The sequence below is a fragment of the Spermophilus citellus genome (genome assembly GCF_964194105.1).
Source record: "Spermophilus citellus genome assembly, chromosome: 6".
Lineage (NCBI taxonomy): Eukaryota > Metazoa > Chordata > Mammalia > Rodentia > Sciuridae > Spermophilus > Spermophilus citellus.
Genome location: NC_138187.1, coordinates 9,924,288 through 9,940,555, shown reverse-complemented (window position 1 = coordinate 9,940,555; position 16,268 = coordinate 9,924,288). Strand labels below are relative to the sequence as shown.

Below are 16,268 nucleotides of genomic sequence, written 5' to 3'. Positions count from 1 at the left end.
AAAAAATAACAATCGAGAGATGCTGATTTGTTGGCCTTGTACCCCTCGTTTGCTGTTGCCCTCACCCAACTGCTGTGGGCTGCCCCAGCTGTGACCACGAGGAGGGGAAGACCTCAAGGGACCCAGGGAAGAGACCTCCCCAAAGTGCCCGGGTATTGTCAGGTCTATGTGGTGGAGAGAGTGTTCTAGAGTTCTCAGGCAGTAAGCCCAGCTTTACATTTCAACTTGTTATAGAAGAAAGCAAAGTTTGAGCTTTGTGAGGTCACTTTGATTAACAACTACACTCTGATGACAAGAGATAAATTTTGATCCTATTTTGTTGTCATTTCTTTCCGGGAAGGGGACACCTGATTCCAAATTCAAGTTCCAAACTCCTGACTGGGACAGATTCTCCTGGCTGTAATTTTAAATACTGGGTGGGATAGGGCCTGCCTTCCCAGAGCATGAAGCCCACAGTGCTAGAAAAATACTGTTGAATGAATGATCAGATCTAATATTCTCCAAAGGGTCATTCTGTCTAAGGTATGGAAATTTCCCTAAACGCTAAAGAGATCCAGCTTGTTATCTGAGAATTCCATAATGAGCAATGCAATGCTTCATGGAACAGATGTATACCTGGAAATTCTGTTATAAATCAGTTTCTTCAAATTGAACCCTCTTTCAGATGTACTGAATGAGCCCTAAGGGAATCTCATATTAATAACAGGATCCCACGGTGACTCCTTTTATAAAATAAAAGAAGATGAGAAGGGCCTCAGCAATACCCGCCCCTTTCCTTGACAGTCCTTGGTAAAACTGGGTTTGCTTAAAACCTGGCTAACAACCTGAAAAGGCCTCTCCCCATTGGCTGGAGGCCGCTGGCTCTCCAGTCCTATTTGAGGAATCTACCTGGAAAGACTGAGTCCTCCACACTTTCTGCAGTTTCCAGAGACACAGCAGGCTGTCAGCCTAGAGGAGACCCATGGAACAGTGTGTGATCTGAATGATTACAGAGCACAGATCCGGCCCCACTTAAACGTTTCTGGTTGGCTTCCCAGGCGTGCCAAAGGACACTCAGATTGCCATGTTCCCCCTGCGGATCTGAAGTCTACACCGTCATCACTCAGCAGAGGGGAAATTGGCATGGCAGGAGAGCCATACAGTTAAAATTAAGTGAGACCCGCCTGGGATGACCGGGTGCTTCTTCTCCCTTGGAGTCAGGGTCATCTGGAAATAGCGATAGGTTCTCAGATCTTCCTGACCCATCCCCAATCACTACCTCCAAAGAAGTCATCCTACCCCCAAAGGAAAGCCATTGTCGGCCTTGAAGGCAGGAACCACTCCTTTGTCACCTCTGACCCTTCACCTAAGACAGGACTGATCTCTGGCCAGGCAGTAATGAATTTCTTTCATAAACCTGTTGACAATAGTTAATCAGATGGCACAAGGCCACCAACATGTATTTAAGTCCTTACTCTGTACTCAGTGGCACTAATGCACATCAGATGAATATTTTTTAGGTGAAAAACACCCACTAAAAGGGATGGATCTAAGTTATACAAAGAAAAGGGTTAAGAAGGAACATTCTGTGTGATAAAAATATTCCTGTCTTTATTGGGACATTACTCAAGTGAAGCATTTTTCAACAACCATGCTATTGTAAAGTTGGGAGGGGTGTATTTCACTGTATGTAAATCATCCCTCGACTACTGTATGCCTCAAATCTGTTATATCTTAGTTATACTCAGCATCATGGGAAAACTTTTACTTCAAAGAAAGAGGATTGATACTTTAGTACACTTCATCCAGGAAAGGGGTTGGAGTGGAGGATGGATTCCCGGACCTTTCTTTTGCCTGGCTATATACTCTGGATGCCAGGAATTGCTCTGAAGAAGACAGAATCATTTCATGGAAAGAACAAGATTCCTGAGTCAGGCAATCTTGAATGTGAAGCCAATTACTTAACTGTACAAACCTCAGTCTCCCCATCGGCAAAACAGTAGGTCTGTCTCTCTTGGGGGTGTGCTGTTTGGGATCTCAGTGATGTTAACCTCCTTTCTTCCCCAACTTTTAAAAATATAAAACAGGTAGAGATGGATCGATGGCAGAGAGTGTCATGCGTCTCTTTGGGGTTTTCACACATGCTCCCTACAGCAAGGCTGAAGAGGGAGGTCCCACCACAATGAAATGGACTGTTGCTGAGGTTTTTTATGAAATGCTGTTGGAAAATGTAACATGATTCTGGCAACAGAGTCAATCATCTGTCAAACAGCAAAAGAGAAAATATTTTCTCAAAATTAAAATATTGAACTTAAAATGAAGACACACAGCATTTGATCAGTTATATTGGTACATTCTGCCTCTTTGTGTGCAACGTCCATGAGGAAGTACATCAAAGAGTGGCATTTCCCGCTCTTGAAGCAGGGGCCCTCCTCTCTACCACCAGATGACCTTTGGGGTGCGTTCACAGACTCTTCTGTCTTGCAAACATGGACCTATGAAGAACCACAGATGGTTCTCACACTTTAACTACCCATCACACAGGAGGCTCAGGCCAGAGGCTGCGGGTGTTTAATTTGGTCTTCCAGATACATTTTGGTTTAATGCGTAAGACACATTTCTTGATCTCAACCTTGGTGGAAAATGTTTCCAGACTGTTTAAACCCACATTACAGCCTTAGAAAGGAGGGTTCATTAAGTGACAGGGAAGCTTTCTTTGATGGAAGGTAGCACTCAAGACATCTGGAAATCCACTTTTCTTGTCCAGACAATAATAGCTGAGGAAAGTGAAGCAATTGGGTCTGACTCTGCTAGTTGCTGGGATGCTTCCAAAGAGCCATTTGTTGTTTGTTTTCTTGTTTATTTGTTTTATCACATCCCAACGTGAGCTAAATTTTATGTATGTCTTTCCCAAATAAGTAAGGAATACGGACCCAACCTTCTTTCTCTCGTATAAAATGAAATTTGGGCAATCGCATGTTAATCAAGGCACCAGAATATATTGGAGAATAAAAGAATACGACAAGCAAACACCTCTGGTCTGGAGAGTTTAATGTGCTGCAGTATTCACTGTGTGCCGGGCTCAGAACTTCACCAGCACTATATCATTGACTTGTCCAAGTTATTAGCTGTGTAGTATGATTGTCTCTGTTTACAGATGGGGAAACTGAGACTGAGACCTGAGGAGGCTCAGTAATTTCTACCATTACTTGGTACATTCTGCCTTCCTGCTGACCATCTCAGCCTCCTGAGTTAATATGGTGCCTATCACGAGAGCTGGTTTTACAAAGAGGTATCAGGGGGTGCTTACTTAGTGCCTCCTATGGGGCTTCATGCAGGGGATACACTGACACTTGGGATAGACCTGATCCGTGCCTCAGTGGGGCTTACAATCAAGGGACTCATTAAATGTTTGGAGAATGAAATGAAGGAATCAAATTGAATGAATAATTCTTTCCCAACATCCCTTCTTGAAGAGTCCTATGTGGAGTTGCCCCAAGACATTTCCTTAGTGTGTGCTAATCTTTTACCAATAGCTGAGCAGTGAACTCCTTAGGGACAGAGACCATTCTGCAGTCACACACTAAACATGACTAGATGGTGTGTGCCCAGATCCCTGAATCATAAAGATAAAAGAGCTATCTTTAAACATGAATGAGGGTGATTCCAACAAGCCAACAAAAATAAAATAAATGGGAAATACAGGAAGGTAGGTCTGGGGAGAATTTATCTCAGGAATGACCAAGATTACCACCCTTTCTCTTTTTTTCCCCAGCATTGGCAATGAATGATGGGACCTGTATAATGGCCTACAGGTATTCTGATAATTACAACAAATGGAATTGCTTAATTTTATAATTGTAAAATTAGAATGGAGCTTGGGAACCATATCATTTGACTTCCTCATTTTTCATGTAAAGAAGTTGAAGTCCAAGCATTTCAATGATGGGCTCGATGTCACAATTAAGTAAGGTTAGAGCCTGGGCCAAGATGGAGCCTCTGATTATACACCTGATGTTCTGCATATTAAATTCTCCAAGAGGCATTTATTTTCCGAACTTAGCAGTTCACCCTAGAGGCTGGCTAACCCTCCCCTTTTTCACTGGATTGAATTTTTACAAAATGAGTCTAGTTCTGAGAGGTTGCTGGGCTTTCAACAGCAAGCCATTTTTAAACAACTTCTCTCCTGGGTGGTAATGATTCCACTAATGAAATGCATTTCATCATTCACACCATGATCACATTATGCCTTAATAAAGAACCCTTGAAAGAACATTTATTATGGGATTTGCAGTTCACTGATGCAAGCAGATGCTGGACTCTTAGATAACCATTGGGTCAGGTGGTTCCTTGGTCTGCTTCAAATTGGCCTTTCTCTTACTGGAGACTCAAAAGACAACCTGCGACTCAGTTAAGGCCCAAATAAAAGATGAAGAAGAAGAACTCATAGCAATGTCCAGGATTTAGAAAAGTCCCTCAAATGAGATCCTTCAGTTTTCCAGAAAATATAAGGATGCTTCTTTACAACCAAGCTATTCTTGTCAAAAATAAGTTAATTCATTCAAGCAAAAAACATTTCAGGAGCCCCTGATTTGTGGAAGAAAGGGTTATACAAAGGATGTCAAATTTATTTTGATATTGCAAATTTACTCCCAAACATTCTGCAAATATCTGTTAACTAAAGAGTCACACAAATCCTGGAGAGAATCAAAGAGCTCTTTTGGAATATCCATCTATTGTTTATCCAAAGAGCTACTGAGTGCTGGGGGGAGGTGACTCTGAACCCAGGTTGCAGAAATGAGCTGTGTGGGATAGGATGACTGGTTCTAAAAGAAAATGACATCTGGGTTGATATTTTCTATGCCTAAAGAAGAATCAAATATAATGGTGGACCCCATTTATCATTGAACTTCAAAGCTCAGATATGGGCCCTGGGCAAGTTGCCCCTGCTCTGCTGTAATCGTGGTGTCGGGCGTCCACAAGCGCGTGCTGCTGGCCTAGGGAGACCACAGGTGGCCACGGTCAATCTGGAGTCAGGGATCACCAGCTCTGCGGCGGCTGTTGCTCCTGTCCAGTGAAACTCTTCTGGGAGTGAACTGCCCAAAGCCTGGATCACTGTCAGAGTTACTGTCACCCTGAATAGGGGTGTGTATGGGGTGGTGGTGGCGAGAGAGCCGGGGCAGTGAGGCAAGTGTTGGCCCTAGCACCCTGTGACCACACAGGACCCACTCTAAAGCTCTGTCACCGCCCCCCCCCCGTTGGATTTGGGGCAGTTAATCTGACAACTGGGATGATAGCTGTGCCTTCCTCTGGATCAAGGAGACAGCATCCAATGCAGCCTGTGTGCCCATGCTAAGAACTGCTGCCCTGCCCAGAAAATCCTACATCTCAAAGAACAGAGGCCACCCAGGGAAGGAGTGCATTGTCGGCCATCTTCCTAGAGGTGGGATGGACCGTGCAGGGGAAGGGTGGCATTGCTGGGACTGACAGACACGCCTTCTATGTCTGGGCCCCCTACAGATTCATTAGGGCAGATGGGATGTGAAGGGGCTGTGTCAGTGGGACCGATGAGCATCCAGGTCCTCCTCCCCAGGGAGCAGCCCGTACCCCACAGGGGTCCCTTCCCAACCACCCTGCCCCACACAGCAAGGTCAGATTTCAGGAGCATCAGTGAAAGAATATGAAGGACTCTGGGCCCCAGATAGGGAGAGTAAGAAGATGGATGATAGATAGATAGAGGAAAAGAAAGAGACAAAGGAGAAACAACGAGAAAAAGAGACAGAAGAAGAGAAAAAAGAGAAATAAAATAGAGAAATTGAAAAAAGAGTAGAAAAAGCGAAAGAGATTTAGAAGGAGAGAGCAAACAAAGGAGGGACACAGGGGAGAAGGAGAGCAGAGGTCCCGGGAGGCCTTACCGACTGCCTTGAGGGAGGCGTACTTGTTGAGCTCTTTGCCTGGCGGCTGCTGCTCATAGGGGTTGGAGATCTGGCCCAGGTTGGGGTAGGAGTGCGGATGGCCCATCTGCTGGAGCAGAGGAGAGGTGGGCACTGCGTTGTTCATCTGGGTGGCATCTGAAAGTGAAGAAACGGAGAGGAGTCACCAACAGGGCAGAGCGTTCTACCCAGCCCCAGTATCTCTCCCTACCCTTTGGGGACATGCATGGCAGAACACCAGAGGTGTTCTGTGGTTATCCACAGACTTGCTCTCAGCCGACCAAGCCACAAGCACTGTCAGGAACAGCCAACTCATGATCTGAGAACAGGTCGGGGACATGGCCTCAAAAGGCAAAGCACGTGCTCAGAACATCTCCACCTCCCCCTAAGTTAACATGCGAAGGTCCCATCATGGCAGAGATTGAATTTGTTGTCAAAACAATACTGGTATAAAAAGATGCTCAACCTCAGTTAATAGTCAAGGAGATGCACATCGAAAGAATGAGAAGCTCTTCCTTTGCCAAAAGTTTGACAGACATTAAAAAAGATCACAGGACACCAGAGCTGGTAAAGGTGTCAGGGACAGGGAGGCCTCATAAGCTGCTGGTGGACGTGGCACTTGGTATGTTTGCAGAAAGGAGCCTAGCACAGTGTATTGAAACTTAGGGTACATGTATATGCTGGCCAGACAGTACCACTTCTGGGGACTGAGGATATAGAAATATAAGCACCAGAATGTAAGGATATTTGTTCAGAGATGGTTTTTGCACCACTGCATTTGTTATATGGGGGAAAAACCCCACAAGAACAATCTGAATTCCTATCACATGGGAATTCTTAAAAAAAAAACCTATTGTATTTATATATTATACATAATATGTACAAACATATGATGTCATATCATGTAGCTATTAAGAAAAAATGAATTAAAGTGGGTTAACTCACTTTTAAGTATGTCAAGCTGGAGCATTTCTTATGATTTCTGTTACTAAGTGGAGGAACAAGCTTCAAAGTAATGCAAATAATAGAGCATTTTTCTTAAAAGAAAATCTATGTCTATTTTTGTGTGCTATGGTTACACAAAACAGAACAAAATGTATAAAGACATACATATTGAATATTGGCTACTCAGGGGGAATGGAATTCATGGGAGAGAGGTTCCAGAAGTTTCATCTGAGGAAGAGTCCTTTGAGATGTGATCTGGAAGAAGATGAGAGTGTCAGTGAAGTGTGGTGGAGGAGAGAAGGCACTAGGGAGGGTGTTCCCGGCAGAGGAAAGAGTGTGTGGGACTTGCAGCTGGGGAACCTGATGCCCAGGGGTGGAGAGAGCGGCCCCCACAGCCAGCCGAGCATGGCTGGAGAACACAGGGAGATGACAGTGGAGCAGGGTAGGGCTGCAGAGGCAGGCAGGACCCAGCAGGGCTTGTTAGGGGACCTCTTCTTCTTTTTGAGAGCAATGGGTTGGAAAGGCAGAGGGCAAGAGTGAAATGGGAGACAGGAAGTCCAGGTGAGATAATGATGGCTAATTCAGGACAAGATCCAGGTTCTCTCCAGCTTTATGACACAACGGTGTTGATCCAGGTACTCTTAGCACTCAATACTGGAAGAACCTTGAAAGATCCCTGTACCTGGTGTCTGTTCATTTCTGAGCTACTGAGGATGTTGGCCACTAACAGCTCACAGCCACCTGTGGTTATCCACAGACTTGCTCTCAGCCGACCAAGCCACAACCCTGGGCTTAATGCACTCCATTCACCTTACCCTCAGCACCTGGGGTAGTTGCCAATCAACACCTGTCTGACACTTAGGTGCAAAGACCAGCCACTTGCCTCCAGGTGGGGATAACTGGAGCAATGGCTGCTCAGAGTGAACTGTGGGTTGAGGCAAGTTAGAGCTGGGTTGTCAAAGAGTCAGAGAGTAAATATGATAGGCTTTGCAAGCCACGCGGCCTATGTTACAACTGTTGTACTCTGCCACTGTAGTATGAAAGCAGCCCTACATGTTATATGAATAGGTAGGCATAGCTGTGTTTTAATAAGCCTTTATTTGTAAATAGGTGACATCAGATTGGTCCAAGGGCCATATTTTGATCACCCCTGGTCTAGACTTTACCTGAGACCACCATCTTTGTGTGGTTCCTTTGTCTTTCCTATTGGGTTTCCCTTGAGACAATGTTAGAGGTATATCTATTACCAGCACGGCACCTGCCTCAGAGTCACATTCACCTGAACCCCTCTCCTTGCCTCTGCTTCTAGATAACTCATCCTGTGACATGTATGGAGCATGTTTAGTTTTAGAAATCAATAAACCCAGATGGAAAGAGCTGGGGATGCTATAGCTGATGCACAAATATAAGGACTGCATTTTAATCACTGTACACGCCTGGGCCACCACACAAATCCAAACAACGAAAGAGAATGTCACCAAACAAGCCAACTAACCCAGCCTTAGGCTGGCGTCCAAAGGGGCAAGTGTATCCTTCTGCCATGGTGGCGTTTTGGCTGAGATTCAGCTGGGGTAACAGAGTGTTGGCATTAGTGAAGCAATGATAGAAAAGTGGTATGGTTTGGATGTGAGGTATCCCCCAAAAGCTCATGTGTGAGAGAAATGCAAAAAGAGGCAAAATGGTTAGCTGTAACCTGATAGATGAGTTGATCCACCTGAATGGATTAACCAGGTGGTAATTGTAGGCTGGTAGAGTAGGTTCAGAGGAAGTAGTCCACTGGAGGCAGGCCTTGAGGGGTAATATTTTGCCCCCAATAAGCAGTGTGCTCTCTGTGTCATGAACTGAGCACTTTTCCACCATTACACCCTTCTGCCATGGTGGCCTACCTCATCTTGGGCTCAGAGGTATGGAGTTGGCCAACTATGGACTGAACCTCTGTAAATGTGAGCCAAAATAGCTTTTTCTCCTCTAAGTTGTTCTTGTGGGTATATTAGTTACAACAAAACAAAGCTGACTGAAACAGCAAGATGTGGCTTTCACTGTAGCCTGAACCCTGAGATGCTCTGATATTCTCCTCTCCAAAGCCAACCTGCTGGGGTTCTGCCTACTTCCCCTGGGAATGTCAGGCCAAACACATTTTTTTCCCAAATGTTGGTCCAGTGATAGTTTGTCTAAATTGTCATTATTTGCTACTCTGAGTTTTTTTTCTAATGTATTTTTCAGCTACTGATAGCAACTAATTTTGAGTATTTAGAACCTACACTAAGTCCCACCAATCATTGGTTGAGGGCAGCTTCTGAGTGACATTAATTCCTCAGCTCTTCCAATCTGCTATGTCCATGGGCCAAGTGAGCTCCGATGGCCAAAGACACCCCTGCTTAGAGATGTAAGAGCCAGCCAATGCAAAGCAGGTAAGTCTACTCCAAAAAGGTAAGAGTCCAAATATGTAATTACACCTCTGTTCATAGAAGTGAGCAGGTAACCCAATAAGTAATTCCTTCTCCTTACAACGATTGGTCTGACAGGGAGCCCATGATCTAGACTGAGCCATGATTTTATCTGGTTGGCGCTATTGGAGTCAAGGAGCTAGGAGGCCATGAAGTCAAGTGACCTTGAACTTACCATGTGGAGAAACTCTTTCTTGATTATGAAAGAATAAGGACTGCATCCACTTAAGAGAAGCTAAAGGGATAGAGAAGTCCCCTTCTAAATAGCTAGTGTGCTTTGGCTTCCTGTCACTTGCAACACAGAGTTCTGAATAACACAATGGTGTTGGGATTCCAGCCTGGAATCGGCTGCCCCAGGAGCTATGATGAAGAGGGCAAAGCTAAGGATGGCATCAAGATGGCAAAGCTGTTGCCCCTGTTTCCACAGAGCTGCGGTAGACACTTTCCAGCTGAGGAGGGTGGACAGGGCAGGATGGGGAACCATGTAAGTTGGGATGTTCTACTGCACAGTGGACCACAGGAGTCAACCATGATGTTCTATTTCAGAATAGCCAGAAGAGAGGATTTTGCATGTTCTCACCACAAAGAAATGACCCACATTTGAGGCCATGAACAGGATGGTTTTCCTGATTTGACGTGTATACATGTATCACCACCCCCACTGTATCACACTGATACACACAATTATTATGTGTCCATTAAAAATAAAATACAACTTTAAAAATTTGAGTAGTTTATAGTGAATGTCTAAAAATATCAATAAACTGATTAACTCATAGCTCAAAGGAAGGTCTTTTTTCTGCCCCCTCCCCCTAGAAACAGATCTCAATCACTAGCCCATCCACTTAGAATGGACTCCCCCCAGGTCTCTCCTCCAGGGTAAGCCAGTCACCCATCGCTTTGTCCCTCAGTCCCAGACCTCCACCACTGTGCACAATTCCTGTTTCCAGGCCTGCCCGGGGAGCCGCTAACCACTTCATTAGAAGCAAAAAGTCTGCAGAGATGTTCCTCCCAGGACATCTTGGGACAGCTTTTATATTATTAAAAAGAATACTTAATATTCCATTTAGGGTATTTGCTTTGAAATTATTTCTGCCAAGTCCCGCACTACCTCAAGGCAGTGAGTCGTTATTTAATGTAAGTAAGTATGACCGAGAGGGCCCACCAAAGTGATCCCTCTCCAAAGAAGAAACGAATTGCCCCAAAGTTATATTTCCACGTTCACATTCAGAACTGCAGGAAGCAAATTTCTGGCAGTTTTAGATAGCCATTCTGTGCTAGCTTCCAGGCACTGCATATGCAGAAATATTAAAATCCAGTCTCAGAGAAGCCATCAAGAATTATTAAACAGACATTTGTGGCTGGGTTTTAAAATATATTTTCATTTTACTGGACAGGAAGGTAGGCCAAACCTGGTGACCCAGTTGCTCAATTGAGTCCTCTCCAAATCTACCCAGCAAAGAAAGAGAAGCCAAAGTGCCGATGGAAGGTGAGGCCAGGTTGGCATCCAAGGAAAGCAGAACAAGAGGGTGAATGAGTAGCATTCAGGTTATGGTTTGCAAATACTGCCCTTGCAAGGTGAGAAAAGAAATATGAAGATGTGTGCCATGTGTGTCTCTGTATATGGATGCAGACATGTGCATTTATATGTATGTATATATCCACATACAGCTCCTTTAGCAGTCGCGATCACAGAGGAATCCAGTAGGACCAATAAGGTCTCATTTCTGGCAGAATGTTTCCCCTGCACAGCTCCAGAGGTCTCTGACTCACCTCTACAGAAGCCACTCCTTACCCAATGCAAAACTTTCCCTACTTCATTGTAACGAAGAACTACATGTTGTGTCCTGTGACACAACATTCCATCAAGACCCTCCATCAGCAAACAGGAAGTTGACAGCACCCCAGTCCTCTCTCTCCTAAGACAGAAAAGGGGATTCGTGCATTTGACAATCACTTGTAACAAAATTTAAGATACAGTTACTGTCATTGGGAGCATCTGGTACCTGGAGCGCCAAGGTACCTGCCATGGGGAGTACTGTTATCATGCGGTACAGCTCAGTCACTCCACAGAAATATGCAGATGCAATTCAGATAGGGCCAGTTAGGGTTAAAAAGTAAGTTCAGTTAAAAACATTAAGAGGATGCTCTGTGCTCATCAGCGCAGAAAAGACAAATGATTATCAGAAACCGGACTTGTTTGGCTTGGAGGAAATACAACACAACTTCTTCAAAGCAATCACAGAGAAGAGTCACAAAGAAAGACAATGGCAAATCGAAGAGTGGTTTGAAGAAATATCATGTGCCAGACACTTGGACCATAACTCCTTGGGCACAATCTCCTTAGTCCTCATATCACTTATGAGAGAGTGATGCGGACACATGCTCTATACGAACAATTTATTGTAGAAGAGTTTTGGATTTCCAGAAATAGTACAAAGATAATAAAGGGCGTTCCCAGATGCCCTAGATCTGGTTTCCCTATTAAAATTTCTCATGGCAAAGTTGTTACAATGAATGGCCTAATGTTGATATATTAGTATCAAGTAAAGCCCATGCCTCATTCTGGTTGTCTCCGCCTTTACCAAATGTCCTTTTCCTGTTCCAGATCTCTTCCAGGTATTAGTTAAACTTAGTCATGCTTCCTTAGGTTCTCACTGTGACAGTTTCTCAGACTTGCCTGTTTTGGGTGGCTTTGATAGTTTTGAGGAGCACTGGAATTTGCCTTGGGTTTTTCTCATGATTATGTTGGGATTGTGGCCTGGGAGAGGAAAGGCCTGGAGGTGAAGTGGGCTCCCCATCAGGAGCATGTCGAGGATGCCTGGGGTGAAGGCTTGTCACCTCTGCGTTGGCCTTTATCACCTAGCCAACATGGCATTGGTCAAAGTTCCCCACTGTAAAATTATCCTATCCTTCCTCCCTTCTTTCCATCCTTTGCTCTTTGGAAGGAAGTCACTGTGTGCCATTTATACCTAAGGAACAGGGGTCACACTCTGCCTCCTTGAGTGGGAGTGTCTACGTGAACTCTTTGGAATTCTTCATGGGAGATTTGTCTCTTCTTCTCATGCTTTGTGTTATAACCTAGTACTATTTTACCTTGTCTTGTGGCTCAAATTGCTCTAGGTTTGGTGAGTGGAAACCATTCTGATGGGCTACTAAGTCCCTTTGACATGCCTCCATCTTTTATTTATTTACTTATTGAGCACATCCTTACTTTCTGGTTATACAATATTCTCCAGGCTGGTCTTGTGTATTTCCTGTTCTGGTGCAAGGATCATCCATTTCTTCAAGGAGCCTGGTTCCTTCATTGAAAAGAGTATTCGAATCCAAGCTCTGGGTATGAGGGGTGCTCGGTGGCTTCTAACCACTCTCAGCTGATGCAATAAGGAAATCTGAGTGTGCATCGAACACCTGTCTATAAATATCTACATATGTAAGCGTCTGTGCCTCTAGCATCCTAACTATAAATTTATCCTGATGTCTCCAACTCTGATTCATTATCAAATGGATGGTTCTATCCCCCTCTACCTGTCTGTAATCCCCCCACCCCAAAAATGATGAACCTGACTCTCTCCATTTCCTCCCTTTAGTTAACTGTTAGATTCAGGTATATACAGCAACATCAGGATTGTTAACCTATGTCTCTATGGAAAATTACTTTATCAACTAGAGAACAGAGCTCAGCAATGATGTATTGTTATCATCACCATCATCATCATCATTATCATTATTATGTGTTTCTTTTGCTCTTCCCAGGTAAAAGAACTTTGCCCTGGATAGCCCACGGCTTCCACGTGCCTGGATATGAATAAGAATTATGAAGATAAATGGTGATGGTGCTGATTATTAAAAAGGTAAAAACACTTGTCTATTAATGAACACTTACAGAGGGCTTAGGATGCACCAAACATTCTGCCAGCTACTAACATATCCGATTATTCCAAAAATCCCAATGAAATAGTAATGTCAACCCCACTCTGTAGAGGGAAAGACCTAGAGAGGTTTTGCCCAAAGTCAAATCAATTGAAAGTCACAGGGCCATTCTTTGGACCTGGCTGGGTGACTCTAGAACCCGTGGTCTTGGGCATTTCCCCACCACCTCTGGAGGACTTAATACTCAAATTTATGAAGCCACAAAATGATTTTGCAGCCAGACAATAATAAAATTCTAAGTCATGCTGTTGTCTTGGGTGTTTTTTTCTAATGGCTGCTTTAGCAGGTTAAGGGCAAGACCCGGCAGGTAAGGATTAGAGTCTATTCAGGGAGGACCAGAGAAGGAACGAAGTCTGCCCACTGCAAAGTCTGCTCACTGCAATTCTGGGGGTTCTGAGGAGGGACAGAAGGAGAGATAAAGAAGACTAAAATCACGTCACCCAACTCCCTCTCTTTGGGCTTCAGACCTGGGGGGATGAGGAATGTTGGAGGAGTTGAGGGAAATGCCAAGGGCAGGGATCCTTGACCTGCTCCAGGCTGGGACTCCAGCTCTGGGCCAGTTAAGAAGCAGCGGCATGATCTGGCCACAGGACTGCCCAGCTGGGTCTCCCAGCCACCCTTAGGTCCCAGCTAGCCTAAGAGCTGGGGTCTTAGTGGGACCCACACAGTAGCATGGAATTAGTTCCTTTCACTTCATTCTGCTCTCCTTTTTCTCCTGAGGATACCACAGGCCAACTCAGACAGAACTGATACACTCAGAAGGATCAAATCAAAAATCACATTAACCATGTCAAAACATTTTTCTCATTTTTTAAAAATATTGCAATACTTTTCTTATAGATAAGGAAACCAAAGCTCAAAGAGGTTGAATAACTTGCCCAAAGTCACCCAGCTTTGTATTGTAGCATCAGGATTTGATCTCAGGTTTGGACGAAAGCAAAACTGGTGTTTCCTCTACCAAGCCAGCCTGCCTCTCACATGGACCAGGAAGAGACTGGAAGCTCAGCACTGAGCCGCCTCAATGGAGTGGGACACTTCTGTCCTGGGCATCTTCCTTCTCCCTACAGTTCTCCAGCCAGGTCCCAAATCCCTGGCCATATCAATGCCTTTTTGTTTCTTCTTTTATCCACAGAGGAGAACCTACCGTTGCATCCAGAGGATAAGCAGGCCTCCCCCAGTCCTGGGAATATCCTGCTTCCTGTGGAATCCACCCATGCCCTTGAATTAGGTTTATCCGTCTATCCCTCTTCACATATGTTAGTGTCTATGGCGTTCCAGGGATCACGGAGAAGGGACAAATTCTAGCCTTTACAGCATTTCCCAACTCCAGAAGCTCCTAACATTTTTTCCAAAGCTTTCCACACCTGAGAGGGACCATGTTTTTGCCTGGGCTCTGAGGCCATGGTGGTCCTGCCCATGGTCCTCCCTCACCCCCACATGATGCAGCCCCAGCCTTCTCACCCCACGTGCATCACCATCCGCGACAACACAAAGAAATGAAGGTGGTGTGAGTCACTCTATTCGGGATTCGAACTCTGGCTCTCCCATTTACCACCAGCATCTTTGCATGTGTTTCAAAGCCTTTATGAGCCTTGGTTTTCTGCGTTCTACTGAGGCCATGCCATCTTCCTTATGAGGTTACTGTGGGTTCTTAAGATATTATGGAGACCACGTTTAGTATCACACTCAAAACATTGTAAGCACCCAGTATGTGGTAGCTTAAGAGTAATCACTTCCAATTGCCCAGGAAATCACCACCGTGAGGCTGCTAAGACAAGAAGAGGGTGTTGGGTTTCCAACACCTCTGGCCCAGCTCAGAATTCTTGGACATATTCCAGATTAGTCAGTTGTATCAAAACTGGACCAATGAGAAGGAATGGGCAGGAGATGTCCCTGCAGGGTCAATTGCAAACAATAAAGACGAGGACAGATATTCAGAAATCAGAATAGAACTGCAGCTTTTAGCTCTATTTTTCCCTTTTAACCTTTCTGAGTCTTTATGTCCAGCATCCTTTTGAGGGGAAAACCTGAAAATTATCCTTAAAAATGCCATGTAGATTTGACTCTGGTCACAAGGAAGGGAAGGAAAAAAAAATCCAAACCAACTTGAAATAACCCTGAATTTTTCCAAAGAGAACATAGCAGGCTAAGCTCACACCAGAAAATGTAATGCAAAAGACAAATAAATCCACCTATTGAATCTTCACGACAGAGAGACTGGTAGAAATTTTCAGTGGAAGAAAAAATACACACACACACACACACACACACACACACACACACAATTGTAAAACCTTTGGCAAACTAGCCATTTGTCTTACCCAAGGGCTTCTATCTTTCATGCACACAAACATTTATTTTTATTTTGACCATTTAGGATAGGAATATTTTAAAACTAGAGTTGTTAAATGTTTATTTAATGCTGACTCTAGGCCACTTTTATGTAGGCTCTGGGGAATAGAGATTCATTTCAAAGACCTGGGTTGTGATGCAAACAGAAGATGGTCCAGAGCAGGAGGAAGATCAGCACCACGACAGGACAGAGAGGGGACAAGTGACAATCAGCACACCCAGTGCTGTGACATAGACAAGAAAGGCCGCCTGTGGGAGCAGAGAGGACCACCCACCCCAGTTTTAGAAGACAGGAGGCCTTCTCCATTCACATTCTGAAAAAGAGAGAGTGTATCACAGACAGCAGAAGGAAGAGGGGGAACTTGAGTTTGGTACGAACATGCTGTTGCTTCTGAGTACCTCCATGGTACAGGAATGCCATATTCCAGTATCACTGGAAAACGGTGTGTCCCCCTGAAACTCATGTTGACATTCGGTCCCAAATGTAAAGGTGCTGAGAGGCAGTGGGACACGTAGGAGGTGATGAGGTCATTAATAGGATTAACTAAAAAGACAGGAGCAGTGTCATAATGCAGGCCAGCCCCTTCTGTTTCACATCTTCTGCGAGTACCCACTGGCCCTCCACTTTCCTGCCATGTTGGGGCTCAGCAGATGGCCTTGCCAGATGTGGCTGCTCGGT

General features: G+C 44.7%; 1 protein-coding gene across 1 annotated transcript in view; it reads right to left on the bottom strand.

The window, feature by feature from the left end:
- Positions 1–16,268, bottom strand: part of SHISA9 (shisa family member 9) — a 240,415-nt gene that overhangs the window by 12,428 nt on the left and 211,719 nt on the right. Inside the window, exon 3 of the mRNA XM_081298979.1 lies at positions 5,895–6,050. Coding sequence (XP_081155105.1) covers positions 5,895–6,050 — 156 coding nt within the window. The remainder of the gene's footprint in view (positions 1–5,894; positions 6,051–16,268) is intronic.